Source organism: Natator depressus, chromosome 14 (assembly GCF_965152275.1).
Source record: "Natator depressus isolate rNatDep1 chromosome 14, rNatDep2.hap1, whole genome shotgun sequence".
In the NCBI taxonomy this organism is placed as follows: Eukaryota; Metazoa; Chordata; order Testudines; family Cheloniidae; genus Natator; species Natator depressus.
The window spans coordinates 42610391-42637631 of NC_134247.1; the positions used below are offsets into that span (position 1 = coordinate 42610391).

General features: G+C 52.6%; 2 protein-coding genes across 3 annotated transcripts; both read right to left on the minus strand.

Annotated features, from left to right (window-relative positions):
* Positions 1-1694: 1694 nt before the first annotated feature.
* Positions 1695-5223, minus strand: LOC141998504 (uncharacterized). 2 transcript variants are annotated; one of them, XM_074971371.1, is made up of 2 exons: positions 4634-5223; positions 1695-3514 (listed from the first exon to the last, which is right to left on the minus strand). In XM_074971371.1, the coding sequence occupies exons 1-2, from the start codon at positions 4677-4679 to the stop codon at positions 2568-2570; spliced, it is 993 nt and encodes a 330-aa protein (XP_074827472.1). In that variant the 5' UTR covers positions 4680-5223; the 3' UTR covers positions 1695-2567. The 2 variants fall into 2 exon arrangements, with proteins under 2 accessions (XP_074827472.1, XP_074827471.1); XM_074971370.1 differs by having other exon boundaries at positions 1695-3517.
* LOC141998589 (uncharacterized) lies at positions 3425-26679 on the minus strand. Its single transcript, XM_074971461.1, has 5 exons — positions 26624-26679; positions 24257-24383; positions 18177-19343; positions 9917-11118; positions 3425-3517 (listed from the first exon to the last, which is right to left on the minus strand). Exons 2-5 carry the CDS (start codon positions 24381-24383, stop codon positions 3500-3502), a joined length of 2514 nt encoding a protein of 837 aa, XP_074827562.1. The 5' UTR covers positions 26624-26679; the 3' UTR covers positions 3425-3499.
* Positions 26680-27241: the final 562 nt, after the last annotated feature.

Below are 27241 nucleotides of genomic sequence, written 5' to 3' on the forward strand. Positions count from 1 at the left end.
GTTTGAGAATGTAAATTCTACTTTATTATTTAAAAGCAAGACATAAAAGCTAACCCCACCTACCACCCAGGGCCCAGCTCAGCACGGTGCCCCATCCCAGCACACTGCTGCTCCTGCTTCCTGCAGGTGCGGGTGACAGAAGCTTTTTAAAGACGGTGGGAAAGTGCAGAGAATCCATGAGCGATGCTGAGCTTCAATCCCAGAAACAAATGCTCCGGGAGCAGGAAATCCAGAGGGCTTTTTAACGGGAGTCAGAGAACGGGTTGAATTTACAGAAGCGTCGGCATCTTCAATCTCAGCAGCTTTTCTCCCCCCTGGGGACACTCCTGGTGAGTGGGGCAGACAGAGTCTCCGTCGTCCCCACCCAAGACACTACGGTAGTTGGGGAAGGGGTGACCAGCGCTGTCAGGCTCCTTACTGCCCGCTGGCCTCAGTGATGGGGACCAGCCTGGATTCAGGGCTGGCCTGGCCTGTTGCTGTCCCCAGCTTCTTTCTTGGCTCTGCTCAGCCTCATCTGTTCAGGAATCCGGGGGCCACCCCGTCATTCCCTTTGGAGAACGTGACAACATCACATAAAACTTCTAAGATACCTCCTGTCTCTTTCTAGCCGCCATGCAGCGAGTTCACAGTTCTCAGCCTCGGCCATCTGGCTCTCACCAGCAAACCCTGCAGTTTCCCAGCTCTGTATCCCCCGCCTCCCACGCTCTCTCCCCCTCCTACCTGTCTCTCACCTCACCCCTGGGATCAGGTAGTTACTTCCTTTCCCCTTTTCAGGCTCCGCCTCTCCGGGACTTTCACATGTGCCCATCAGTGTTTGTGTCGGCAGTTACTTGAAAAATCAGTTATTAATAACTAATGGATGAACTGTTCAACCAATATTAAAGTCTCATGGCAGAGATGGATGAAAAAGCAAAAATAATGAAGGGATATTGTGCCAAATAGTCATTTGTCTCATAAATTTCCACAATAAAACTATGCAAACCTGCTCCCCACCCCCTGCAGTCAAACAAAAACTAATATCCAAGTATGTGACAAAACAGCCTTCAGGAAAGAGAAAAACAGAACACAGGGAGTTATAATGCACTTTCAGGCTTAGATAATGTGAAATTCTGGAGCATGTTGCAGTTGACACAAAGTTAGGAGAACAGATTTCCCTGTGTTCTCTTCTAAACCAGCTAAACTTCCGTCCCTTTGTTTTTTGATAAATAGATTCCTTACTAGGCATATTAATATAGAAATTTGAGTAATTATTCATTTAAACTACAGTACAGAAACATATTTTCCACTCCCCTCAGAACCAGTGCAAAGGCTGGGGGAGAATCAGGGGTAACAGAGGAGCTGAGGGAGAGGGAAATAATCACTGGAAAGGAGCCTGGGAATGAACCTGGAGGGTTGTTGGGTGTGGGTGGGAGAAGTATGGAACAGGGATTTCTAGGGAAGGGGGAGAGGGATTGTTAGGGAGTTGGGGAGCCTCCCCGATACAGACCCTGGCTGATCCCTAGCCTCTCCCATTCAGTCAGACACATCTTTCCCTGTCCCCATGTGTCCCTGCACCCCCACTCCCAATTTGCCTCTGGCTCAATGTCACCCCACTAGCTCCTGTGCCCCCGATCTGTCCCCCCACTGGCCCTTCTGAACCCCAGCCTCTGAAAGCCCCCAGCAGTCCTGTGTGCCCCACGCTCTCTGTCCCCCCCATATCCCGTGTCTCCTCACCTAGCCCCACAGATAGGGTGCTGTAAGGAAGGCAGCCTCCCTCTCAGTGGCTGGCTGCTCCAGCCCATGAGCCAGCTGCCCTCTCTCCTAGTGCCACATCAGCCCCATGGTGGGCAAAAGGTGTAATTGCATGACTCTTCTCGTAACTTCCCTTCACCTCCCCGTCACAATCAATTATTCTGAGGTGGGGAAAAAAATCTGCAGAGGACATTAATTCTGCCCTTGCACAATGGTGTAGAATTCCCTCAGGCGTCACTAATGCAGAGAACACTATAAATGAGACGGAGAAGTTGGTCCAATAAAAGATATTACCTCACCCACCTTGTCTCTCTAATATCCTGGGACCGACTCGGCTACAACAACACTGCAGATATAAATGAGATGGTCAGCGTTGGCCTAGACTCAGAAAAGTGGTTGAGGCTTGGTCAGGGTTGGGGGAAAATGTGCCAGCTATCCCTGACCAAACTCTGGCCTCTTTTCTTTATGTTGGCAAACCCTCAGGGTATGTCTACATTGCAATCAGATACCGCGGCTGACCCATGTTAGCTGACTCAGGCTCGCGAGGCTCGGGGGGCTCTAAAATTGCAGTGTAAACTTTCAGGCTCAGGCTGGAGGCCAGGTGCTGGGACTCTACCCAGGTCTTCTCCTCCTCTGCCTGGGATTTGCTTAGACCAGGCAGAACCAGAGGGCCACTGAAAGGTTACGTTCAGCTGCTGCTGGAGTCACTGACGTCCAGTATAGCGTTTGCTCCAGCTGAAATCTTTTCCACGCTAAGGACATTTAAGAGGTCTCTTCCCTGTCTGAATTTGCTGTTGGCAAACGTGATTGAAGTCCAACTGAAGCATCACCCACATTCAAGGTTTCTCTCCTAAGTGGAGTCTCTGATGCGTAATTAGGTTCGAGCTCTGATTGAAACTTTTCCCGCAGTCTGAGCATTTATAGGGCTTTTCTCCCGTGTGAGTCCTCTTGTGTCTAATCAGAGTGGAGCTCTGGTTGAAGCTCTTCCCGCACTCGAGGCATTTATAGGGTTTCTCTCCCGTGTGGGTTCGCTGATGTGTAATAAGGGCTGAGCTATCACTGAAGCTTTTCCCACAATCCAAGCATTTATAGGGTCTGTCTCCTGTATGGATTATCTGGTGTCTAATAAGTTGAGTGCTCCAGTCAAAACTTTCCGCACACTCAAGGCATTTATAGGGCCTCTCTCGTGTGTGAATTCGCTGATGTGAAATAAGGTTTGAGCTCTGATTGAAGGTTTTTCCACACTTAATACATTTATACGGTTTCTCTCCCGTGTGCAGTCTCTGATGTGTGATAAGGTCTGAGCTCTGGTTGAAGTTTTCCCCACAGTCCAGACATTTATAGGGTCTCTCTCCCGTGTGAATTCTCTGATGGGAAACAAGGTTAGAGCTCTGATTGAAGCTTTTCCCGCACTCAATACATTTATACGGCCTCTCTCCTGTGTGGATTCTCCAATGGGAAACAAGGTTTGAGCTACGACTGAAGCTTTTCCCACACTTGGTGCATGTGTTTTTTCTCCTTTCTCTGTGGATTCTCCGCTGGGCTGTGGTTTCCTCGAGATCCTTGCCACTTCCCTTACAATTAGTGGTTTTACCCACTTTCTTTCCTGGCTGGTTTCCCTGCTGCTTCTCTGACTTGCGTGGAATCCCCCAGGCTTTTCCCTGCTTATGACTCTGGAAAAAATTCCCTTTGGATCTTCCTGATAAAGTTTTGTGCAGTTCCACTTCCTCAGCACCTTCCTGCTGAGAATTTTCCTCCTTGTTCTCACTCATCCTCCCATCACCTGCTGGAAACAGAGAGAGAGAGAGAGAGAGGGAGAGAATCAAAGACGGGTTATTCACTGTGCCATGGTGGAAGGAAAGAAAGGGGAAGATCAAAGAGGAGAAACATAGCACAGTAACTGTTGGGGAGATCGAGAAAGGTAAAATTCTATTAACCTCTGTAATTCCTGCTCTTCTAAAGTGGACATCTGATGCTCCATGATCAGGTGGGTTGTTCTTTCTCACCTTCCCGGCATGGAGACTACAAAGAGGCTCCAGGCATGCTTGGAAGACGAGGAGGAATAATCCAGTTATGGTGGATGGTGGCATATCAGATACAAGATAGCAAGCTCATGCCAGCTGTCGGTGATATTGGGTGGGGAACCATGAATGAAAACCACCATGAGGATACATGCAAACATCATGCTGGGATGTATTAGCAGGAGAGTTGTAAGCAACACATGGGAAATAATTCTTCCGCTCTACTCCGGGCTGATATGGCCTCAGCTGAAATAGTGTGTCCAGTTCACGGCGCCACACTTCAGGAAAGATGTGGACAAATTGGAGAAAGTCCAAAGGAAAGCAACAAAAATGATGAAAGGTCTAGAAAACATGACCTATGAGGGAAGATTGAAAAAACTGGGTTTGTTTAGTCTGGAGAAGAGAAGATTGAGAGAGGACATGATAACAGTTTTCAAGTACGTAAAAAGTTGTTACAAGGAGGAGGGAGAAAAATTGTTCCCGTTAACCTCTGAGGATAGGACAAGAAGCAGTGGGCTTAAATTGGAACAAGGGAGGTTTAGGCTGGACATTAGGAAAAAATTCCTGTCAGGGTGGTTAAGCTGGAATAAATTGCCTAGGGAGGTTGTGGAATCTCCATCATTGGAGATTTTTAAGCACGGGTTAGATAAACACCTGTCAGGGATGGTCTAAATACTTAGTCCTGCCGCGAGTGCTGGGGACTGGACTAGATGATATCTTGAGGTCCCTTCCAGTCCTATGATTCTATGATCTGGATCCAACCCTGACCTGGGTGAGATGAGGCAGAATTGGAAAAATTCACTCACAACACATTGGTGGGAGTCCCAGCTTCTCCCTTCACTTCACAGATGGTTTCTGCATCCATTTCATTGACAACTCACCAGTGTGGGCCTCTTGGGATCTCCCTTTCCTTGGAGGCCTGAGCATCCAGGACCCATGGCTCTTCCCCTCGTTCCAGGCAGGAGATCAGGTCAGGCTTGTGAAGGGGGAATCCTGCTTGGGGTGTGTGTGTGTGTAATCAGGCATGATCAGGGTGTGTCAAGCATTGGGAGAGGATTTGTTACAAAGAACATTCCTTGATTTTAACCTGGCCCTGTGCTGGGCTGCGGGGGCCACAGACTCTGAATGGACGGGAACATGGTCACTGAGCCCCTGTGGGAGAGGCAGATGTTTGGAGGGGGGGCTTCCAGGATCTGTGCACTCTAGGGGATTTGCTGACATGGCTCTGCCGTTCAGCCCCCGCCTTTTCCTCAGTCTTCAGAGCCCTCCGCAGACACGGAGCTAGTTCCAGGAAGGGAGGGGGACAGGGATTGTGTGTGTGAGTGAGAATTAATACAGGCAGGTCAATGCGCTGCTTCCGCCCCCTTGAAAGCTGTTGGGATGGGAATGGATAATCCTCTCCATTGTATTTCTGACTCCCTGACCCCATGGAAGAAGGCAAAGAGAGTAAAATCTCTCTCACACTGGATCTGGGGACACTGGAGCCTTAAAATCTAAGGGACCACAAGCCACACTGGCCACATCGCAGCCCCCCTCCCCTAGCTTCCAATAACCGAGGGCACAGGAATCCCTTATCCAGCGTGGTCACCGTCTCATAGTTCTCCTGCATGATGTTCCCGTAGAGGGCTCTCTGAGCAGGATCCAGCAGGACCCCCTCCCTGGGTGAAACACCCCGCCACCTCCTCGAAGGTCACCAGCATCTGACATCAGAGTCCCCCACTCAGCACCTGCTGCCCCAGCTACATTCCCACTATTCCCGGGGGAGGAGAGCAGGAGCCCTCCTGTTTATCATACACCCACTAGCCAGAGGCTGGTAGAGGAGATGGAGATCCGGAGCAGGGTCCAGGGACAGGAATCCCAACACCCCCCTATTCCCAGCAGCTGGGGGTGAGGGGATGGGGCCTCTCCTCTGGGCGCCCCCTTCATATTCCACAGCAGCCTCTGGCTGGAAGGTCCAGGCTGCAGCGCCGCCGGGGATCTGTTAAGTTTTCCTTCCCAGCCCTGTCCAGGGGGGTTGTTTCCTGTTCCAGAAATGGGCAAATTCCCACCTCCCGCCCAATGGGCCTCCTCTGAAAAAACAAGCCCCAGATTAACCATGGCCCAGCCTGTCCTCCCCCTGCGTAATTCCTGCCCCTCCCCCTCTAATAGAAACCCATCCTGCAGCTCCCTGAAAATCCCCTACCTGCATGGGCTCTGCGGCAGCCATTCCCTGGGACAGAAACAGGGCTGTTATTCCACCACCTGGCAGAGCGAGAAGGGCGACTGACCCGGAGATTTCAAGAGGCTTTTCCATCTCACGCCCTGATTTCCACACACCCCAGCTCTGTCCCTGCAGACATATATTCAGACTCTGCCAGGCTGGGAAAAACCCTGGATCATTTTAAGACAGCACAGCCCCAGCCCCTCCCAGCATGACTAACCCCACCGAGACACCTTTAAACCCTCCCAGGAACAGCGTCTCCGAGCCAGACACTAGAAAAGAGCAGCATCAAAGGAGCCAGTTTGAGGGGTTCCCCCTAGGACTGGCCCCAAGGGCAGCGCATCCCCCCAGCAGCAGCTGGACACCCAGAGCATGGGGTTGCATCCCTGCCCATCCTGGCTAATAGCCATTGATGGACCTATCCTCCAGGAACTTATCTAGTTCTTTTTTGAACCCTGTTATAGTTTTGGCCTTCGCAACATCCTCTGGCAAGGAGTTCCACAGATTGACTGTGCATCGTGTGAAGAAATACTTCCTTTTTTTTGTTTGAAACCTGCTGCCTATTCAGTTCATTGGGTGACCCCTGTCCCCCGCCACAGTTCTTGTGTGACGTGAAGGGGCCAATAACATTTCTCTATTCACTGTCTCCACACCAGGCATGATTTTATAGGCCTCTGTAGTTGTCTCTTTCCTATACTGGACACTCTCCGTCTTTTTAACCCCTCCTCGTAGGCAAGCTCTGTGTAAGCTCGGAAGTGTGTCCCTTTTCACCAGCTGAAGTCGGTCCAACAAAAGAGATCACCTCCCCCACCTTGTCTGTGTAACATAACAGACTCTCCCTTCTCCTTTGGGTCACCCTCTCTGCCCTCCCCTCTCTCCTTCCCGCACCACTGTTGCCTTCTTTCTCACCCTCTCCCTTCCTGACAAGCAAACCCCTGAGAGACAAAGAACAACCCCCATCCCTTTATGGTCCCTCCATGCTGTTTTCCCAGCCTGATTCCCCCAGTTTGGCCTTTCCCCCAGGTCTCCCCGTCACCTGCAGGCTCCGGCTCAGGAGCTGGTGTCGGCAGAGCCCGGGGCTGGTTAATGCAGGTCTCTCCCTGCACAGACCCCGCTGGGGAGCAGCAGCGTCTCTGCCTCTCAGCTCATGGCTCACGCTGCAGCGGATGACCCAGGAAGCTCAGCCCCTGACATGCAGAGGAGGGAGAGAGGGACTAGAGCTCCCCCCCCCCGCTGGAATCACCAGAGCCCTCTCGCGGGGGCTGCGTCGGCGTGTCTACACCAGTGGCTCTCAACCTTTCCAGACTACCGCACCCCTTTCAGGAGGCTGCTTTGCCTCACGAGCCCCCACGTTTCACCTCACTTCAGAACCACTTGCTTCCACAATCCGACATGAAAATACAGACGTGTCATGGCCACTAGTACTGATCAATTGTTGGCTTTCTCGTTTATAACCTATAATTATAAAAGACATCAACTGAAATATAAATATTGTCCTTACATTTCAGTGTATAGTCTACAGAGCAGTATAAAGAAGTCACTGTCTGTCTGAAATTTTAGTTTCTCCTGACTTCGCTAGTGCTTTTTATGTAGCCTGTTGTAACGCTAGGCAAATATCTAGATGAGTTGACCTACCCCCCCGCAGGAGACCTCTGCGTACCCCTAGGGGTACACGGGCAGCGTGTGAACCACCACCTCGGCGAGGCTAGCCCCCAGCCCCGCCCCTTCCACCTAAGGCCCTGCCCCTTCTGCTCCCCCTGCGGGAGCCCAGATCCCCCCCACCGCAGCTGCCGGCCCCCACCCCAGGCTAGCACCCCCAACCCCGGAGCCCGGGGAGGGCAGGCAGCGCGGCCCCAGCCCTGAAGCACCAAGCAGCGCAGCCCTAGCCCCAGAGCACCGGGCAGGCGGGCGGCATGGTCCCAGCCCCGGAGCGCCAGGCATGGCCCCAGCGCCCCCCAAGCCCCAGGGCACCGGGAAGGCAGGCAGCGCGGCCCCAGCTCCGGAGTGCTGGGCGGTGCAGCCCCAGAGCTAGCCCCACGGCACAGGTAAACTGGGAGCCAGAGCAGGAAGGGATCTGGGGGCAAAGCGTGGACAGAGCTAGGCCTGGCTCTTTGGAGAGGCTCAGCCTACCCCGGCCTGTGATACCCGCCGCCCATGGGTACCACTGGTCTACACCACACTCAGAGAAAAGGAGACCGCAGCAGGGGTAGACACACCCTCGCTTTGATCTAACTAGCCGGGGGTGCTGGAACAATTTGTACAGTGGAGGGGCTGCAAGCTATTGAACCAAACTGCAAACCCTGGATATGATGGAAACCACTTCAAGCCAGGGGGTGCGGCTGCCCCCTACTTCCAGCACCTATGTAGTTAGCTCCACTCCCAATCGTGGTGGCGATGTGGCAGTCAGGAAAGCAGCAGCATCTAGCCTCTTAAGCACACTCCCAGTGATCAAAGAGGGTAGTGTGGACATGCACCGTGGCAGTAATTCATGAAGCAGCTGTAAGTCGACCTAACAGAGGTCGATTTATCTTTGTAGTGTAGACACAGCCTTAAAGAGGAGGAGAAACTCTCCAGAGTTTGGACCAGAGGCTTCTGTGGTGAGAGGAATCGGGATCCTGATGGGGGGCAGGTCGATTTCAATTAGGAGCCATAACACCTTTGAGGAACAGGGCAGGAATCCTTTCAGTTCATCTCCTCACCCTCTCCTAACACAGAGGCTGAAACAACCTATCTTCCATCCCCGCTCCAACTCTTTTATAATCTGTGTCATTAGGTGTTATAAATATATTTACAAACAAAACCCACAAAGGAAAAAAACCACCCCACTGCTCTTCAGGAGAAGTGGGAGAGAGCTGAGACTCGCTGGGAGGGAGCCAATCTGTCCCTGGAGGGGAAACTTGGAAACTGAAACGAGGAACATGAGTGGCTCTGAATGAGTCGGGACTAGGCAAAGAAGCAGAGGCTTGGTCTGGGCCACTAGGAAACGACCTAGCTAACCCGGACCGCTTTTCCTAGTCTAGACAGACCCTCAGCGGTCGATGCTTCTAGGACTGAGGTGGGATTCCTAGATTCAGGGCTTTTCAAAGTCCCCCACCAGAGGCCCAGTGAAAATCAGTCCCTCTGAATTTGTGAATGTGGGCAGGGAAAAGGGGAAGAGGAGTTAATGATGGGAGACAGGATCTCCCTAACCGCACCCCACCCTTCTTATCCCATGATTCCCAAACATTCAATAACCCCAGCACCCAGTCCCCTTTCACTTCCATCTCCCCCAGCCCCAACCATTCGATCCCCTAGTTCCCTGCCCAACACCCGTCCCTCCACAGTTGATCCCCCAGAGCCCAGCACCCTGGGGGATTCAGGGAGGGGAGGAGTTACCAGCCCCCAGGGACACTTGCCCTGCAGGGAATAGCTCCAGGTAAGTGGGAGAGTGCAGCCCATGGGCTGGTGGAAGATGGGGGGGTGGGGACAGGTGTCTAGAGCGAAAGTGGGGCCTGGCCCAAGTGTCCTTCTCCTTATCTCCATGACAGGGGGATCCCAGCTGGAAGGGGAAGGGAGAGGGGGGAACTTCAGCCAGGCAGAGGGAGCGTCTGGAGGAGTTTCTCTCTCTCCCTTCCCCCACCTATGGCCCATCAGCTCAGCAGCCAGGGTTGCAGCAGGGAGGAGGGGCTGATCGGGGCTTCTCCTCCTCTGCCTTAGATTTGCAGAGCCAGAGGGTCACTGACCAGCTGCTGCTCGGCTGCTGCTGTATCCTCACCCCAGCAATGGGCAGCCGGATCCTTGGGAGCCAAACGCCCCTGATGTGTGTAGGAATGAGGAAATGTTGGTTTTTTTAAACTATGGCCAGCCCTAACCTGGGCACTGATACAATTTTCCCTCCAGTGTGGAGGAGTCTCTGATGTCCAATATGGCATTCGCGCCACCTGAAGGATTTTCCCTGCTAAGAGCATTTAAGAGGTCTCTTTACTATGCTGATCTGCTGATGCAGGATACAATCAGCGCAGCTGATGCTTCTTCCACATTCGAGGGATTCTCTCCAGCGTGCAGCCTCCGGTGTCCCACAGCCGGTGCATTCATAAGGTTTTTCTCCGGTGTGAATCCTCTGATGCGCAGTAAGCGCTGAGCTCCAGTTGAAGCTTTTCCCACAGACAAGGCAGCTATACGGCCTCTCCCCCGTGTGGATTCGCCGGTGAGAAATCAGTTCCGAACTCTGATTGAATGTCTTCCAACAGTCGAGGCATTGGTAGGGCCTTTCTCCCGTGTGGATTCGCCGATGCGTAATAAGAACGGAGCTCTGAATGAAACTTTTCCCGCAGTCGGAGCATTTATAGGGTTTGTCTCCTGTGTGGATCCTCTGATGTTGAAAGAGGTTTGAGCTCTGATTGAAGCTTTTCCCGCAGTCCAAGCATTTATACGGTCTCTCGCCGGTGTGGGTTCTCTGATGTGCAAACAGGTTTGAGCTCCAGTTGAAACTTTTCCCACATTCAAAGCATTTATAGGATTTTTCCCCCGTGTGGGTTCTCTGATGTTTAATAAGGCCGGAGCTCTCAACAAACCACTCCCCACACTCAGTGCACGTATAGGATTTCTCTCCTGTGTGTTGTTTCTGACGCCTGCTAAGGTTTGATCTGGATTTGAATGTTCTCCCACAGTCAAGGCATTCGTAAGGTCTCTCTCCCTTGTGGATTCTCTGGTGCACGTTCAGGTTTGATTTGTGAACGAAGCTGGTGCCACAGACGAAGCATTTATGGGGTTTCTCCCCTGTGTGGATCCTCTGATGCAGTACAAGGTGCGATCGATAATCGAAGCTTTTCCCATAGTCGAGGCATTTATGAGGTTCATCTCCTGTGTGGGTTCTCTGATGCACATTCAGGCTCGAGCTCTGAGTGAAGCTTTTCCCGCACTCGAGGCATTTATAGGGTCTCTCCCCCTTGTGGTTCCTCTGATGCACGATAAGGTGGGAGCTGTGAACAAAGCTTGTCCCGCACTCGCTGCATTTATAGGGTCTCTCTTTGGTGTGGATTCGCTGATGCACCACAAGGTGCGAGCGCTGATTGAAGCTTTTCCCACATTCAAGGCACTGATAGGGTTTTTCTCCCGTGTGGATCCTCCAGTGCGCAACAAGGTGTGCGTTCTTAAGGAAGCTTTTCCCACATTCGGCGCATGTGTTTTTTCTCTCTCTCATGGGGATTCTCTGCTGGGCAGGGGGTTCCTTGAGCTCCTGGCCTCCTCCCACACCATGAATTGCTTCACCCACTTTTTCCCCAGGCTCATTTCCCTGCAGCCTCTTTGACCCGCACTGACTCTACCAGGTTTTCCCCTGCACAGAACTCCAGCAAACATTCCCTTCAGATCTTTCCGATAACGCCCCCTGCAGTTCCATTTGGTCAAGACCTTCCCGCTGAGGTTTGGTCTCACCCGCCACCCCATCACCTGAAAGGACGGAGAGACAAGAGAGAACCCGGAGGTGAGTTATTTCCTGTGCTGGGGAAGAGGAGGAACAGCAAAGAGAGCAAACCCAACACAATAACTTTTTGGGGCGATTGAGAAACCTTCGATAGACATTTCCCCTGGGCCCAGGAGAATCAAGGATGCTGAACTGACAGAGGCAGGGTTTTGAGAGATTCTAGACCATTAATGCCACTAAACTCCCTGAGCACTCAATGTTCTCATGGGTCCAACTGGCACCTGGTTAGCCAGTTGACTCATAGGCTTCTCTTCTCAAATGCAGGTTATTTTAATCATTAGATAGATTAGGTTGTGAGCGGCTTGGAGCAGAGACTGTCCTTCACGAAGGCTTGGTAAGCACCCAGAAGGCACGAGTGTAAACACACAGTATAAGTAATCAACACATCTCCTGCTTACGTGGCGGGGCTGGGGGAGGGTGCGTGGAAATGAAAGTCTCTCTCACCCTGGATCTGCGGATCTTGGGATCCAGTCCCCTGAAATCTAACAGACTAGGGAAGAACTTGAGCAGAAAAAATGGCCAAATCACAGATGCCACAGCTTCTAATAACCGAGGGGACGGGAATCCCTTACCCAGCGAGATCACCGTCTCAGAGTTCTCCTACATGACGTCCCTGTGGAGGGCTCTCTGACCGGGGTCCAGCAGAGCTCCCTGCCCCCTCAGTGAAACACAAAGCCACCTTCTCGAAGGCCACCAAACCCTGAAACAACAAAAATCCCCAGCTTGCCACCTGCTGCCTCAGCCACAATCCCGCCAGTCACAGGGGGGAGAGGGGGGAAAAAAATAAAAACTCGATGCTCAGGGAAGACAGACTAGCAGGATCCCACCCCGATGCTGCTGTAAGTGGGGAGAAAGAGAGAGCTCCTTGTCCCACCCAGCACATGGAGGAGGGCAGGGGCCTTCCCATTTATCACACAACTACTAGCCAGGGGCTAATATGGGAGATAGAGCCACAGAGCAAGGTCCTGGGTGGGAGGGATAGCTCAGTGGTTTGAGCATTAGCCTGCTAAACCCAGGGTTGTGAGTTCAATCCTTGAGATAGCCATTTAGGGATCTGGGGCAAAAATTAGAGATTGGCCCTGCTTTTAAGCAGGGGTTTGGATTAGATGGCCTCCTGAGGTCCTATCCAATCCTGATATTCTATGATGACAGGAATCCCAACACCCTCCCCATTCCCAGCAGCTGGTTGGAAAGAACAGGCCTCACGGCTGGGTACTGGATACTGGGCTAGATGGACCTTGGGTCTGACCCACTATGGCCATTCTTATGTTATTTTGCAGGGCGCCTCGGGAGGTTGCAAAAGCGGCCTGAGTCCATGTCACATCCCGACCCCTGGGTTGCTTTATCCCACCAAAGAGCAGAATCAAAGGGGCCGCACTGGGGGGATCCCACCCAATGTTCCCTCTAATTTTTGAGAGGCCGTGTGCACAAAAAATTTCTTCTGCGCAAACCTTTGTGAGCGCGGGGTTTAGGATCTGTGTGCGAGCGCACACGCCACAGCTTAGAGGGAACAGTGATCCCACCCTGGCAGCCCCCGGGGACTCAGGCGGGACAGGACCTGGCTTTTCCTCTCCCGGCTCCTCACCTTGTTCCTAGGAAAGTCCGCTCTGCCTGGGGTGCTGCAGTGAATGGATCTGGGCAGAGCTGGGAACTTTGAACCGCTTCCGATTCCCGCCCCCCTTGCTTCTTTTCCGCCTCCTTCCCCTTCTTCCTCCGCCTGAAAGATCTGGATCCGATCCGGATCGGATCCGGATCGACTCCGGTGAGCGCTAACCGGAGTCAGAGCCTGCGCCTCTCCCTGGGGGTGGGTGAGCTCCGGGACTCGCAGACACGCGGGGAGCACAGACGGGGCCGCTTGTGCAGAGTCACTGTCCTGCCCGGCCCAGGCCCTTTCCCCCGGGCCCCCCCATCACCTGCGGGCTCCGGCTCGGGGGCTGGTGCGGGCCGAGCCCGGGGCGGAGCGGAGGGTTAGAGCTGGTCTGTGCCCGCCGGCCCCGGCTCACAATGGAAGCAGCACCTGACCCAGGAAATTCAATCCTAGGGGTCTGATATCCTGAGCAGAGAGAGACAGACACCAGCCTCCTCCCCCGAGCCAAACCCAGAGCCCTCTGGTGGCAAGGCGAAAGCACCAGCTTTCCCGGGCTTCCCCCTTTCCCCTCCCCAGGAAAGACAAGCAGACCTCTGGAGTGCCTCCCCACCGGCCCTTGCAGTGACTCTGGCTACTGAATCCTAAGCAGGGCTTCATTTGGGCCAGGGACTGCCAGGGCTGAGCCCCGGCACCTCTGAGCCTGACAGTTCAGAGCCCCGGCACCGCCGGGCCTGGCATTTCAGAGCCCCGGCACCTCTGGCCCTGACAGTTTAGGACCCCAGCAATTCTGGGCTGGGTCGTTCAGAACCCCAGCACCTCTGGGCCTGGCTTTTCATAGCCCCAGGAACTCTGGTCCGGGCAGTTCAGAGCCCCGGCACATCTGGGCCTGGCTTTTCATAGCCCCGGCACCTCTGGGCCTGGCAGTTCAGAGCGCCGGCACCTCTGGGCCTGGCAGTTCAGAGCCCCAGCACCTCTGGGCCTGGCAATTCAGAGCCCCGGCACCTCTGGGCTGGGCAGTTCAGAGCCCCGGCACCTCTTGTGGGTCGGTTGTGGTCCGCCTTGCCTGGCATTTGCTGACCCTGCAGTAACCCAAAGCCAGTTAGTGCAAATAATGGCTCAGATCAGCCCTGGGTGTTAATACATTGGGTTATTTTTGAAGCCAGATCCCCAGCTGGTGTAGATCAGGCCCTGTGGAGGGGTGGGGGGTTGCAACACACACACATTTTGCACAGAGGAACAGCCATGGGGGCTCTGTGCACTGCCCCTGCCCCAAGTGCTGGCTCTGCAGCTGCCACTGGCCAGGAACCGCAGCCAATGGGAACTGCAGGGGTGGTGCCTGCAGGTGGAGGCAGTGCGCAGAGCCGCCTAGCTGCGCCTCTGCCTAAGAGCAGCAGAGACATGTTGCCGCTTGCGGGGAGCCGCCGGAGGTGAGCACCACCTGGATCCGGCACCCCATAACCCTTCCCGTGCCCCAACCCCCTGCTCCGAGCCCCCTCCGGCACCCAAACTCCCTCCCAGAGCCTGCGCCCAGCACCCTCTCCTGGGCCCCAACCCCCTGCCCTGAGCCCCCTTCCACACCAAAACTTCCTCCCAGAGTCTGTGCTCCACATTCCCTCCTGCACCCCAACTCCCAGCCCTGCCCCCCCCCCGCACCCAAACTCCCTTCCTCTTAGATAACCAGAATTTTTGACTTACCAGCTCCCCCCATTTCCCTAACATGCCGGATAACAAAACTTTTATTGTACTTTTCTTTGTATCCCAATTTCTTTTTGGGGAAACAACAGGTCAAAAAGGCTCCCCCGCCAGCCTTCAGTCCATTCCGGTCCATTTTTTCAATCATTATTCAAACAAAGGACTCTAGAGTCTGAGAAACTGAATTCTACTTTATTGTTCCAAAGCAAGAAATAAAAGACAACCCACCTGATGCCCAGCCCGGCACGGTGCATTTCAGCCCCAGCCCGGCAAATTGCTGCCCCTGGCCCCTGCACGCACCAAAACAGAGCAACATTTTGCAGCTGGCAGAACATGGGCACGAATGTGTGAGAGACGCTGGGATCCCGTCATAGCCACACGCGCTTCAAGAGACCCAGCGAGCACAACTCAATCTGAGCTAGAGAACAAGGCGAATGTACAGAAGTAGCAGCATCTCCAATCCCAGCTGAGGCTTTTATTTACCCAGGACACGCCTGGTGTGTGTGGGGCCAGCGTGGCCGAGAGTCTCCGTTGCCCCCACGTAGGGTGCTGCGGTAGATGGGGAGAGGGTGACCTGTGACCAGCTCCGTTGCCCTCTGCTTCGGTAATAGGGGTCAGCCTGGCTTCAGGCCTGTTGGCTTCTCAGCCTCTTCCTCCCAGGAATCTGGGGATCCCCCCACCCACCCTCTGCATCACTTCCCTTGGGGCATCATACATAGAAATCAGAGCTGTCCTCATCCGACACTCATAGGACATTGCTCGTAGAACAGCCTTGGCTCTTGGGCTCCCTAGCTCTGTATATTCCAGCTCCCACACTCTCCCGTTCCAGACAGTATTTCACATCACTGCCCGGGTCAGGCAGCAACATCCTTCCCCGTTTCAGTCTCTGCCTCTCAGGCTGCGACTCCTACTCTGCCCCCACCAGCATTCGTGCCCATGGTTATTTATAATGACCATTCCTCAAACCACACTAAAAATTCACGACAAAAGGGCGTGGAAACAGAATAAAAGAAAGGGCTATTCGAGCAATCGATCGCTTCTCGTGCAGCCCCCAGTGCGTCGACATTACGTCCCCTCAGGCTAAACGAAGAGAGACTCGTGTGACCAAATGGCCTTCAAGTACATAAACAAAACCTGACACTTTGAGGGTGGGCTATAAAACAATTTCTGGTTCACACACAATGATGAGCATGTTCAATCTGACGCAGAGGAAAACGGATGTACCCGTGTTCTCCACTAAACTGCCTATACCCACTTCCCCCGGAGCCCCCTTCTTATTTAGACCTATTATTTACAAAAGTTTTGCATCCTCATAATGAAAAACAAAACAAGAACATAACAGTGGCCATACTGGATCAGACCAAAGGTCCATCTAGCCCAGGATCCTGTCTTCCAACAGTGGCCAGTGCCAGGTGCCCCAGAGGGAATGAACGGAATAGGGAATCATCTAGTGATCCATCCCCTCTCACCCATTCCCAGCTTCTGGCAAACGGAGGCTAGGGACACCATCCCTGTCCATCCTGGCTAATAGCCATTGATGGACCTATCCTCTGTGAACTTATCTAGTTCTTTCTTGAACCCTGTTATAGTCTTGGCCTTCACAACATCCTCTGGCAAGGAGTTCCACAGGTTGACTGTGCGCTATGTGAAGAAATATTTCCTTTTGTTTGTTTTAAACCTGCTGCCTATTAATTTCATTGGGTGACCCCTAGTTCTTGTGGTATGAGAAGGAGTAAATAACACTTCCTTGTTTACTTTCTCCACACCAGTCATGATTTTATAGATCTCAAACATATCCCCCCTTAGTCCTCTCTTTTCCAAGCTGAAACGTCCCAGTCTTATTAACCTCTCCTCATACGGAAGCCATTCCATACCTCTAATAATTTTTGTTGCCCTTTTCTGAACCTTTTCCAATTCCAGTATCTTTTTGAGATGAGGTGACCACATCTGCAGACAGTGTTCAAGATGTGGACGTACCATGGATTTATATAGAGGCAACAAGATATTTTCTGTCTTATTATCTATCCCTTTCCTAATGATTCCCAACATTCTGTTCGCTTTTTGGGCTGCCGCTGCACATTGAGAGGATGTTTTCAGAGAACTATCCACAATGACTCCAAGATCCCTTTCTTGAGTGGTAACAGCTTAGATCCCATCATTTTATGTGTATAGTTGGGATTATGTTTTCCAATGTGCATTACTTCGCATTATTCAAAACCTTATAAAAACCCAACCTTCCTATCTGCAAACAAGCTGAGTTTGGCAAGAAAATGCCCGGAAGCTGCTTTATCAATGAAGTGGGGTTTAAATTCAGAAGGATCACACTGGATTTGGGATACACTGGTATCGTGACAAGTTCAGCTCCAACACCGGTGAGTTTGACATAGGATCACAGAGTCTCAAAGAGCAATTCCTAAGCGTGGGAGCGGAGATCACTGAGTCATGTGACACGTTGAGAGGCAGAAGGGTAGAACGGGGGAGATAAACTCTCCATGGCTTGGACAGATGCTGCTGTCATGAGGGGAGACCACCAGGGTGACGGGCGAAGGAGGGGAATTGCTGTAGCTCACCCCCTTGCCCCCAAGTCACATGGAGGCTTCACCGCCACATTTTGCTCTCCCCTGTTCCAACTCTTTGAGAATCGCCTCTTTCATTCTATAAACAACCAGAGCCGGCAGCTTCTTCGGCACAACCTACAGCACGGTGAGAAGAACTGGGAATGAGACAATCTGTCACCCATAGGGTCAGATTCATCTCTTTTGGGCCCCGGCGCCCAGACCATGGCCCTGCCCCCACTCTGCCCTGAGGTCCCGCCCCCACCTGGCCTCTTCCCCCCCGAGCCCTGCCAAAGCTCTGCCCCAAGGCCCCAATCCCGCTCTGTCCCTCTGCCCTCAGGCCCCGCCCCCACTTGACCTCTGTGCTCTGAGGCCCCACCCACCATTCACACAGGGGGCGGGGGTGGAGAAGAGCAAGCAGGTTGGTGCCATTGTAAACCCAGCACTGGTCCCCAAAGGAAGAACTCAGCAACTCTGACAATCACTCTGCTAACGGTGGGGACCACTGTGAATGAGAAGCTCCGGGTCGGCCTAGACGAGGAAATGCGTTGGCGGTTCGGTCCGCGTCAGGAGAAATGTACTAGCTATGCCTAATCCCGAGTCAAGCGGAAGTGTCAGAGGCCAATGGGACTGGCTTTGAGGGGAGATTCCTAGGGCTTTAGGCTTTTTTAAGCGTCCTACAGTGGGATGCTATGGAAATCAGTGCTTCTCAGAGGGGCAATGATATGGGGCAGCACCTCTCTAACCGCAGCCCTTCTCCCGTGATCCCCAAATTTCTCTCCTGGGTGGAGTGTCTGATGTCCAACATGGAGTTAGCTCTGCTTGGAGCTATTCCCACAGTAACGACCTTTAAGAGGTCTCTTCGCTGGGTGCATTTGCTGATGCCTGGCGCAAACTGACCCAGGCTGACGCTTCTGCCCCACTCAGGGTTTGGCTCCCGCGTGGATTCTCTGGTGCACAATGAGTTGGGAGCTCTGGCTGAAGCTTTTCCCGCAGTGAAGGCAGTAATAGGGTTTCTCTCCCGTGTGAATTCCCTGATGTCTAATGAGGCTGGAGCTCAGGTTGAAACCTTTCCCACAGTCCGAGCATTTGTAGGGTTTCTCCCCCCTGTGCAGTCTCTGGTGGGTAATGAGCTGTGAGCTCTGAATGAAGCTTTTCCCACATTCTAGGCAGTTGTAGGGTTTCTCTCCCGTGTGGATTCTCTGATGTGCAATCAGGTTGGAGCTCTGCCTGAAGCTTTTCCCACAGTGCAGGCATTTACAGGGCCTCTCCCCCGTGTGCAGTCTCTGATGTACCACAAAGTTGGAGTTCCGATTGAAAGTCTTTCCACAGTCCAGGCATTTGTAGGGTTCCTCGCCCGTGTGGATTCTGTGATGCACAATCAGCTCTGAGGTCCGACTGAAGCTTTCCCCACAGTCGGGGCATTTATAGGGTCTTTCTCCCGTGTGGATTCTCTGATGGGCAACAAGAACGGAGCTCTGTATGAAACTTTTCCCACACTCAAGGCATTTGTAGGGCCTTTCGCCCGTGTGGATTCTGTGATGGGCGATGAGGTGCGAGTTGTCACTGAAACTTTTCCCACATTCGAGGCACTTATAGGGTCTTTCTCCCGTGTGGGTTCGCTGATGTCTAATGAGAAGTGAGCTCTGACTGAAGCTTTTCCCACAATCGAGGCATTTATAGGATTTCTCCCCTGTGTGGGTTCTCTGATGTCTAATAAGATAGGAACGCCAATGAAAGGTTTTCCCGCACTCCGCACACGTATTATCTCTCTCTCTGGCGTGGATTCTCGGCTGGACTGTGGTTTCTTTGAGATCGTTGCATCCTCCCACACGGTGAATGGCTTGAGCCACGTTCTCCCCTGGCTGGTTTCCCAGCTGCCTCTCTGACCCGCATTGATTTCCGGAGTCCTGTGTGTGACTCTGGGGAAAGTTCCTTTCTGATGTCACTGATAACACTCTGCACAGTTCCACTTGTCCAAGGCCTTCCTGCCGTGGATTCTCCTCCCCGTTCTCACTCACCATCTTACCAGCTGCAGGGACAGAGAGAGAATCCAGACACGAGTCGTTCCCGGTGCCAGGCGAAAGGGGAACTGCAAAGAGAGGAAACACAGCAGGATAGCTGCTGGGGAAATTGAGACAGGTAAAATTTCTAACCCATCTGTCATTTCATCTGAAGTGGGTCCCTGGTGCGACGTGAGCCATTACAACTGGGTTATTCTGCCTCATATGTTACCTGCCAGCTCTGTGTTCTTGGGGAACCAGGGCTCAGTATCCAGCCTGTCTGACTCACGAAGGACATCCCCCCTCCCCAGCCGCTGCTTGAACCAAAACCGATCAGAAGAAAGACTTACAAAAAGCAATGAAAAGGTGGTGGGAGGCACACCTAAACCCCTGGGATAAGGGTGACAGGATTAAGGAAAGTCCCCTAGACTCCCCATAGGCACCTGGTGGTCCATGATCCATTATGAGTGGGAAGCAGCCAGCGATAAAACCAATCTCCACAAATGGGAAGGAAACATAAAACATCAAGAAGATTGAACCAAGAAGAGAAACAGCTCTTATTTGAGGGAATTTTGATTTGTTTGCTTTACCTTTTCTTTGTCTTCCTTCCCACACCATATCAAGGGTTTTAATGATGGGAATGGAGTCACTGGTGATGGTTCGTATCAGCACTAATGACACTGCATCGTGGGATATCTTGCAGATAGTAGATGATGTCAGGGAACTCAGAGTGCAAAAGAAGAGGAATGTCCAAGCAATCTTCTCTGACATCCTTCCTGGCCCATGGGAAAAGGAAGACAGAAGGCAATAGATTCTGGAAGTGAATCACTGGCTAGCTAAATGGCATAAGGTGGAGAGTTTGGGGGTTTTGGGACACTGGTCCACCTTTTATGTGAAGAGGGGGCTGTATAGTTTGGAAGGATTCAAAAAACACAGTAGATTTCCAATTTCTTTTGATTCAGTAGAAGAGGGACCAACCTTCTCAGGGACTGGTTGGCTATGGTAATTAGGAGGGCGTTAAACTAACAAAAGGGTAGCGTAAAAAGAGGAACAACCAGAGCACTCAGCACAAAATCAAAATGGTGGAAACAAAATTAATCAAGGATGCAAAGGACACGAAGCGAAGAAATTCTTGAATTACCCATAAGTCAATGCTAGGAACCTGGGTAAGAAACAAGAGGAATTGGAAGGACTTATTTCTGAGCGTAAATCTGATCTCACTGACATTACAGATCCCTGGTGGGATGATGCCCATGACTGGAAGGTTAAAATAAATCATTATAACCTATCTAGGAAGGACGGAGTGGGCAAAAGTGGGAAGCCAGTGGCATCACTGATGACTAGGAAGAAAATGATCTTGAATGGTTATAGATCAATGTCCTAACAGATAAAGCACAAGATGGGGTATTACTTGGTATCTGCTACAGACCATCAAATTTCACTAAGGAACAGGATGACTGGGTCCTTAAGAACCTATCTATAAAGTGTAGGGAAAGAAAGCTGTGTGATCATGGGGGACTTCAGTTTGAGTGACAAACGATGGAAGTCTCATGCCGCCAGTGCTAAAACATCCTTGGAATCTCTAAGCATTATAGATGGCAATTACCTGGCTCAAACAGGACCTAACCACAGAACTAAAAATCAATGGTAACGTAGGTACCAGGGATCACGACTTGATCACATTTATATACTTGGTCCAGTTTCACACAGCTGAAGACAATTATGAGCCAAATCAGCTGGGAGGAAGAACTGAAGCAGAAAAATGTGAATGACAATTGGGAATTGTTTAAGAACTTGATGCTCAAAAAGCTATGACCCCAAAATCCAAGAAGAAGGATGTATTGGTTAAAAAAATGATCTGGTTTAGAGAGGATGTGAATGCAGCTATAAAAATTTAAATATATAGATATATAAAAAATGACAAAAGGAGAAGTTAATAGTAATTAATATAAATCAGACGCTAGGCATGGTAGAAAATTGGTAAGGAAAGCAAAGGGACACAAGAAGAAATCTATGGCTAGCAGAGTGAAGAACAATAAGAAGTTTTTAAAGTCCATTAGGAGCAAAAGGAATCCTAACAATGGTACTGCAAGAGGGAAATGGTAGAATTTTCTATAATAATGCATATGAGGCAGAAGTGTTCAATAAACATTTCTGTTCCATACTTGGGGGGAATACAGATGATGTAGTCCTTTTATATAATGATACTCTTTCCATTCCATGACTATCTCAGGAGGATGTTAAACATCAGCTACTAAAGTTACACATTTTTAAATCAGCAGGACCAGATAATTTGCATCCAAGAGTTTTAAAAGAACTGGCTGAGGAGATAACTGGCTCGTTAAGGTTGATTTTCAATAAGTCTTGGAAAATCAAGGAATTTCCAGAAGACTGGAAGAAAGCTAATGTTGTGCCAACATTTAAAAAGGGTAAATGGGATGACTCAGGTAATCATAGGCCTGTCAGTTTGACATCAATCCTGGGCAACATAATGGAGCGGCTGATACAGTACTTGGTTAATAAAGAATCAAAGGAGGGTAACCTAATTAATGCCAATTAACATGCATTTATGGAAAATAGATCCTGTCCAACAAACTTGATACCTTTCTTTGACGAGATTACATGTTTGGTTGAAAATAGGGTTGCCAATTTTGGTTGGACGTATTCCTGGAGGTTTCTTTAATATAATCTTTAATTCCTGGAGACTCCAGAACAATCCTGGAAGGTTGAAAAGATACTACTGTTGATGTAATTATACTTAGACTTCTGTAAGGTGTATGACTTGCTACCATATGACATTTTGATTAACAAACTAGAACAATATACAATTAACATGGCACACATGAATGGATTAAAAGCTGGCTAACTGATAGGTCTCAAAATGTAATTTTAAACAGGGAATCGCCATCAAGTGAGTGTGTTTCCAGTCAGTTCTCGGCCCTCCGCTATTTAACATTTTAATTAATGACCTGGAAGAAAACATAAAATCATCACTAATAAAGTTTGCCGATGAAACAAAAACTGGGGGAGTGGTAAATAGTGAAGAGAACAGATCACTGACACAGATCAGGAGCACTTGGTCAACTGGGCGCCAAGCAAACAAAACGTGTTTCAACACAGCTAAATGTAAATGTATACATCTAGGAACAAAGAACATTGGCCATACTTCCAGGCTGGGGGACTCAATACAAGGAGGCAGTAATTCTGACATAGATTTGGGTGTCATGGTGGATAATCAGCTAAACATGAGTTCCCAGAGCAATGCAGTGACTAATGCAATGCTTGGAGGCATAAACAGGGGAATCTTGAGTAGGAACAGAGGTTATTATTTTATCTCTGAATTTACTGCAATGCGACCTTGGCTAGAATATTGTGTCCAGTTCTGGTGTCCAAGAAGAATACGGATAATATGGAGTGTGTTCAGAGAAGAGCCATACAACGATCAAAAAGGATTTGAAAACATGCCTTATGGTGGAACAATCAGGGAAGCCATTCAATTTAGCTTCACACAGAGAAGCTTAAGGGGCGACTTGATCATGGTCTAGAAGTGCGTATGTGGGGAACAGAAATGCGGTAGTCAAGTGCTCTTTAATGTGACTGACAAAGATATTAAAAAAAATCTAACGGCTGGAAGTTGAAGCTAAATAAATGCCGACTAGAAAACCGGCACAATATTTTAACGGTGAAGGGAATTAACCACTGCAACAATTTACCAAGAGTGGTTCGGGTTCTCCATAACTGGACATTTTAAAATCAAGCCAGGTTGTTGTTCTGAAAGCTCTATTGTAATTCAAATCAAAAGTAATTGATTCAGGAAAGTCCTATGGCCCAGGGGTGTCAGAACGGGGTGGGGGTGGGGGGAAGGGGCCATGGCCCATCCACTCTTTGCCAAGGGCCCAGCCCCTGCCCCTCCTCTTTCCCCTGAGGTCCCGACCCCCAGCCAGGATGGAAGCTGGAGCCCGGCCCAGGTAAGAGCGGCCCGGGGAGCCCGGGCAGCTGTGCGGAGGTGCAGATCCTCCCCCTGCCCACGGCAGGGGGGCCCTGAGAGCAACCCTCAGCCCGTGTCCCTGTCCCTGCCCCCAGGACCACTGACAGGGCAGATGGTGGGTCCGCGGCTCTTCACAGCTGCCCAGGCGGCTCCTACCATGGCCCGGCTGTGGCTCTTCGGCCCCCGAGGCCCCACCCCCCAGCCAGAAGTTGGAGCCAAGTCAGGGTAAGAGCCATGCGAGCAGCTGCACGGAGTCACGGACCCTCCACTGGGCAGGGAGTCCGGGGAGGCAGGGACACGGGGCGGGGCTAGATTCCGACTTGGCCAGGGGGCGTGGCTTCGGGGGAAAGAGGAAGGGGAGGGGTGGGGCCACGAAGGGGGCAGGGCCTTGTGGCCCCCCCCCCAGTTTTAGGCAGAATCTCTCACCCCCGCTATGGCCTGTGTGTAGCTGGATATCAGACAAGTTGATCACAGAGGTCCCGTCTGACTTTATAAGCTATGCATCTAGGAAATTAAAGATTCCTGGCCCCTGTTGCCAAGTTGCACCTTGGCCTGGACCCTGAGTAGCCAGAGACACATGGCTTGAAGCTTCTGCAGAGCCAGCACCCACTGCCGAATTTTGGCACCAAAGAGCTGAAGGATTCTGAGGTCGAGTCTCTGAACAGCTCCACCTGCTGTGGCGACAGTGAGAAAGTCAAGTCAGCGAGGGGAGTGAAATCAGATGACATCAGGGTGTGCCATGGGTAGAGCCTTTGTCACAAAGAACATTGATTTTAACACGACCCTGTGATGCGCTGGGGGTCCATGGGATCTGAACGGACGGGAATATGGTCACTGAACCCCTGGCTGATGGGGCTGTGAGGATGAAAATCTCTCTCCTTCAATCTGGGATTATGGGATCCATTCCCCTGAAATTTAATGGACCAGGGAAGAACCTGAGAAGAAGGTGAACTGGGCACAACACAGACCCACCTGCCACAGCTTCTAATAACCGAGGGAACAGGAATCCCTTACCCGGCGAGGTCACCGTCTCGTAGTTCTCCTGCATGACGTCCCTGTAGAGGGCTCTCTGAGCGGGGTCCAGCAGAGCCCCCTGCCCCTGGGTGAAATACACAGCCACCTCCTCGAAGGTCACCGGCATCTGAAACACCAAGAGTCCCCCACTCAGCGCCTGCTGCCCCAGCCACAGTCCCATTAGTCATGGGGGAGGAGAGCCGATAAAACAGAAGCTTGCGGGGGAGGGTGTCACAGGGTAGCAGAATCCCACCCCACCCTGCTCAGAGCAGCCAGGAGGCTTCAGGGTGGGGAGAAGGGGAGAGCTCCTTGTCCCCCGCAGCCGGTGGAGGAGGGTAGGGGCTTCCCGGTTATCACACACCTACTAGCCAGAGGCTGCCACAGGAAGTGGAGCCCCTCAGCAGGGTCCAGGGACAGGAATCCCCAACCCCCGCCCCATTCCCAGCAGCTGGGGGTGAGGGGACGGGGCCTTTCCCCTGGGCCTCACTGCGGGGTGCTCCCTTCGCATTCCACAGCAGCTCCCTGAAAATCCCCTATCTGAGCCGGCTCCACCACAGCCATTTCCCCTCCCTGTCCCCCAGGGGGATGACAATCCGGAGCAAAACGGGATTTATTTCAGAAGTGGCTTGAGTCCATTTCACACCTCAATTCCCCCCTCCCCCTCCCCTCAAGGCTGTTTCCCCGCAGACAGATGCTTTAGAGCAGTAGTGGGTCATGACATGTAAGGCACTGGGTAGCAGCGGCTCTGGTCAGTACCACCAACCAGGCCATTAAAAGTCCCGTCAGTGGTGCTGCCCAGCTAAGGTGGGGGTTGGGGGGGGTGCTAAGGCAGGCTTCCTGCCTGTTCTGACACCGCGCTGTGCCTCGGAAGTGGCCAGCAGCAGTCCGGCTCCTAGGCGGAGGGGCCACGGGGCTCCTCGTGCTGCCCCCGTCCCAAGCACGGGCTCTGCACTCCCACTGGCCAGTTCCCAGCCAATGGGAGCTGGGGGGGCGGTGCTTGTGCACCTCCACCTAGGAGGCAGGCCTGCTGCTGGCCACTTCCGGGGCAGGACGCGGCCTCTGGTGCCAAGAAAGGCAGGAAGCCTGCCTTAGCACCCCTGCTGCACCACTGACCAGGAGCCACCCGAGGCAAGCCTGCACCCCAACTCCCTGCCCCAGACCTGAGCCACCCCCAAACCCAGAGTCCCTTCCTACACCCCAAACCCCTCATCCCCAGCCCTACCCCAGAGCCTGCACCCCCCAGCCCAGACCCCTGACCCCCTCCCACACCCCAACCCCCTTCCCCAGCCCTGAGCTGCCCCCAAACCAAGAGTCCCCTCCTGCACCCCAAACCCCTCATCCCCAGCCCCACCACAGAACCTGCACCTCCAGCCCAGAGCCTTAACCCCCTCCTGCACCCCAACCCTCTGCCCCAGCCCTGAGCCCCTCCCACACCCCAAACCCCTCATCCCCAGCTCCGTTGGATCATGGGCATCAACAATTTTCTTCAACTAGGTCCCCAGAAAAAAAGTTTGAAAACCACTGCTTTAGACCAGGGGTAGCCAATCGCTGGACTGTGGGCCAAATCCGGACCACCAGGCGCTTCTGAACAGCCCGTGAAATCTTTTTATCCACTTCTTATTGTGACTGCCAGGGGTGGATTACTGCACGGGCCAACGGTACCCGTGCCCGGCGGCCCCAGCCAATTTGGGGGCCCCCCCAAAAACCTCCCCCGGCTGCGGCCCCGGGGCTGGAAGAACTTCTCTGGTCTCATGGCCACAGCGGGGTGGGGAGGGAGGCAGTAAAGAGCGAGTAGGGGGCGGGACCACGGGGAAGGGGGGCAGAACAGGGTGGGGTTGAGGGTGGGGCTGCAGGTGGAAGGGAGGGGCAGGGCCACCGCCCTGCAATGCTCTGGCCCAGGGTCCCCCCCCGACCAGTGTTCTGGCCCAGGGTCCCCAGGAGACCTTAAATGGGGCTCTGAACCTTAATGATGCCCTGACCAAGAAATCTGGACCTTGACCAAAAATATCTAGAGAATTGGCTACCCCTGGCTCTGCCAGGCTGGGAAAACAGGGGGTTACTTTAGCCCAGCGCCAACCCGGGACAACCCCTCCCACCGGGACTAAGCTCCCCCCCCAGGAATAGAGTCTCTGAGCCCAGTGCTAGAAAAGCGCAGCATCCAAGGGGGACATGGTCCCCAAGGGCAGCGGGTCCCAGGGGTGCAGGAACAATCTGTACCGTGGGGGGGCTGGAAACCCAACTGTAAACCCTGGATATGATGGGAACCCTGTCAAGCCAGGGGGGGCGGGAGCCCCCCTAGTTCCAGCCCCTGGGGCAGAGTCACTTTCCTGCCTGGCCCCGGCCCTGTCCCCCAGGTCTCCCCGTCACCTGCAGGCTCCGGCTCAGGGGCTGGTTCCAGGCACAGGAGAAAGTCCCCAGCTGGGCTGGGCACGGGGGGGGGGGGGGCTGGCTGAAGGGCTCTCCCCACGCAGCAGCAGCTGCTGGGTGCAGATCACAATGGAGGAGGCAGCCACAGGGCGCATGGGTCTGACCCAGGAAGCTCAATAGTATGAAAGGGAGAGAGACAGAAACCGGTGCCCTCCCATCCCCACAGCCAGGGCCCTCTGGTGGCAGCTGGGAAAGAGCAAACCAGAGGCAGGGCTGCAAACGTATTTCAAAAATAAAGACAGGCCTGTTTTCTTAGCACCCCTTCCCCACCCCTCTGCCCAATATCATCATTAACAAGCAGTGCTCACGTGCGGTCTCCAGGGGTATTTCCTGCTGTGGGCAGAGGCGGACTAAGGTGTCATAGACTCTCAGGGTTGGAAGGGACCTCAGGAGGTCATCTAGTCCAACCCCCTGCAAGAAGCAGGACCAATCCCCAGTTTTTGCCCCAGATCCCTAAATGGCCCCTCAAGGATTGAACTCACAACCCTGGGTTTAGCAGGCCAATGCTCAAACCACTGAGTTATCCCTCCCTTCCAGGGGCCCTGGGCCAGAGCAAGT

What these genes read in the sequence shown, in the direction of transcription:
- LOC141998504 (XM_074971370.1), bottom strand. Translation starts at nt 4,679, where the DNA reads ATGCTCAGGCCTCCAAGGAAAGGGAGATCCCAAGAGGCCCACACTG. An exon ending in ATCCCAAGAGGCCCACACTG is followed by an intron (nt 3,518 to 4,633) that starts GTGAGTTGTCAA and finishes CTCTGTTTCCAG; the next exon opens with CAGGTGATGGGAGGATGAGT.
- LOC141998589 (XM_074971461.1), bottom strand. Translation starts at nt 24,383, where the DNA reads ATGCCGGTGACCTTCGAGGAGGTGGCTGTGTATTTCACCCAGGGGCAG. An exon ending in CGAGACGGTGACCTCGCCGG is followed by an intron (nt 19,344 to 24,256) that starts GTAAGGGATTCC and finishes CTCTCTTTGCAG; the next exon opens with TTCCCCTTTCGCCTGGCACC. An exon ending in CCACGCGGGAGCCAAACCCT is followed by an intron (nt 11,119 to 18,176) that starts GAGTGGGGCAGA and finishes GAGAGAGAAAAA; the next exon opens with ACACATGCGCCGAATGTGGG.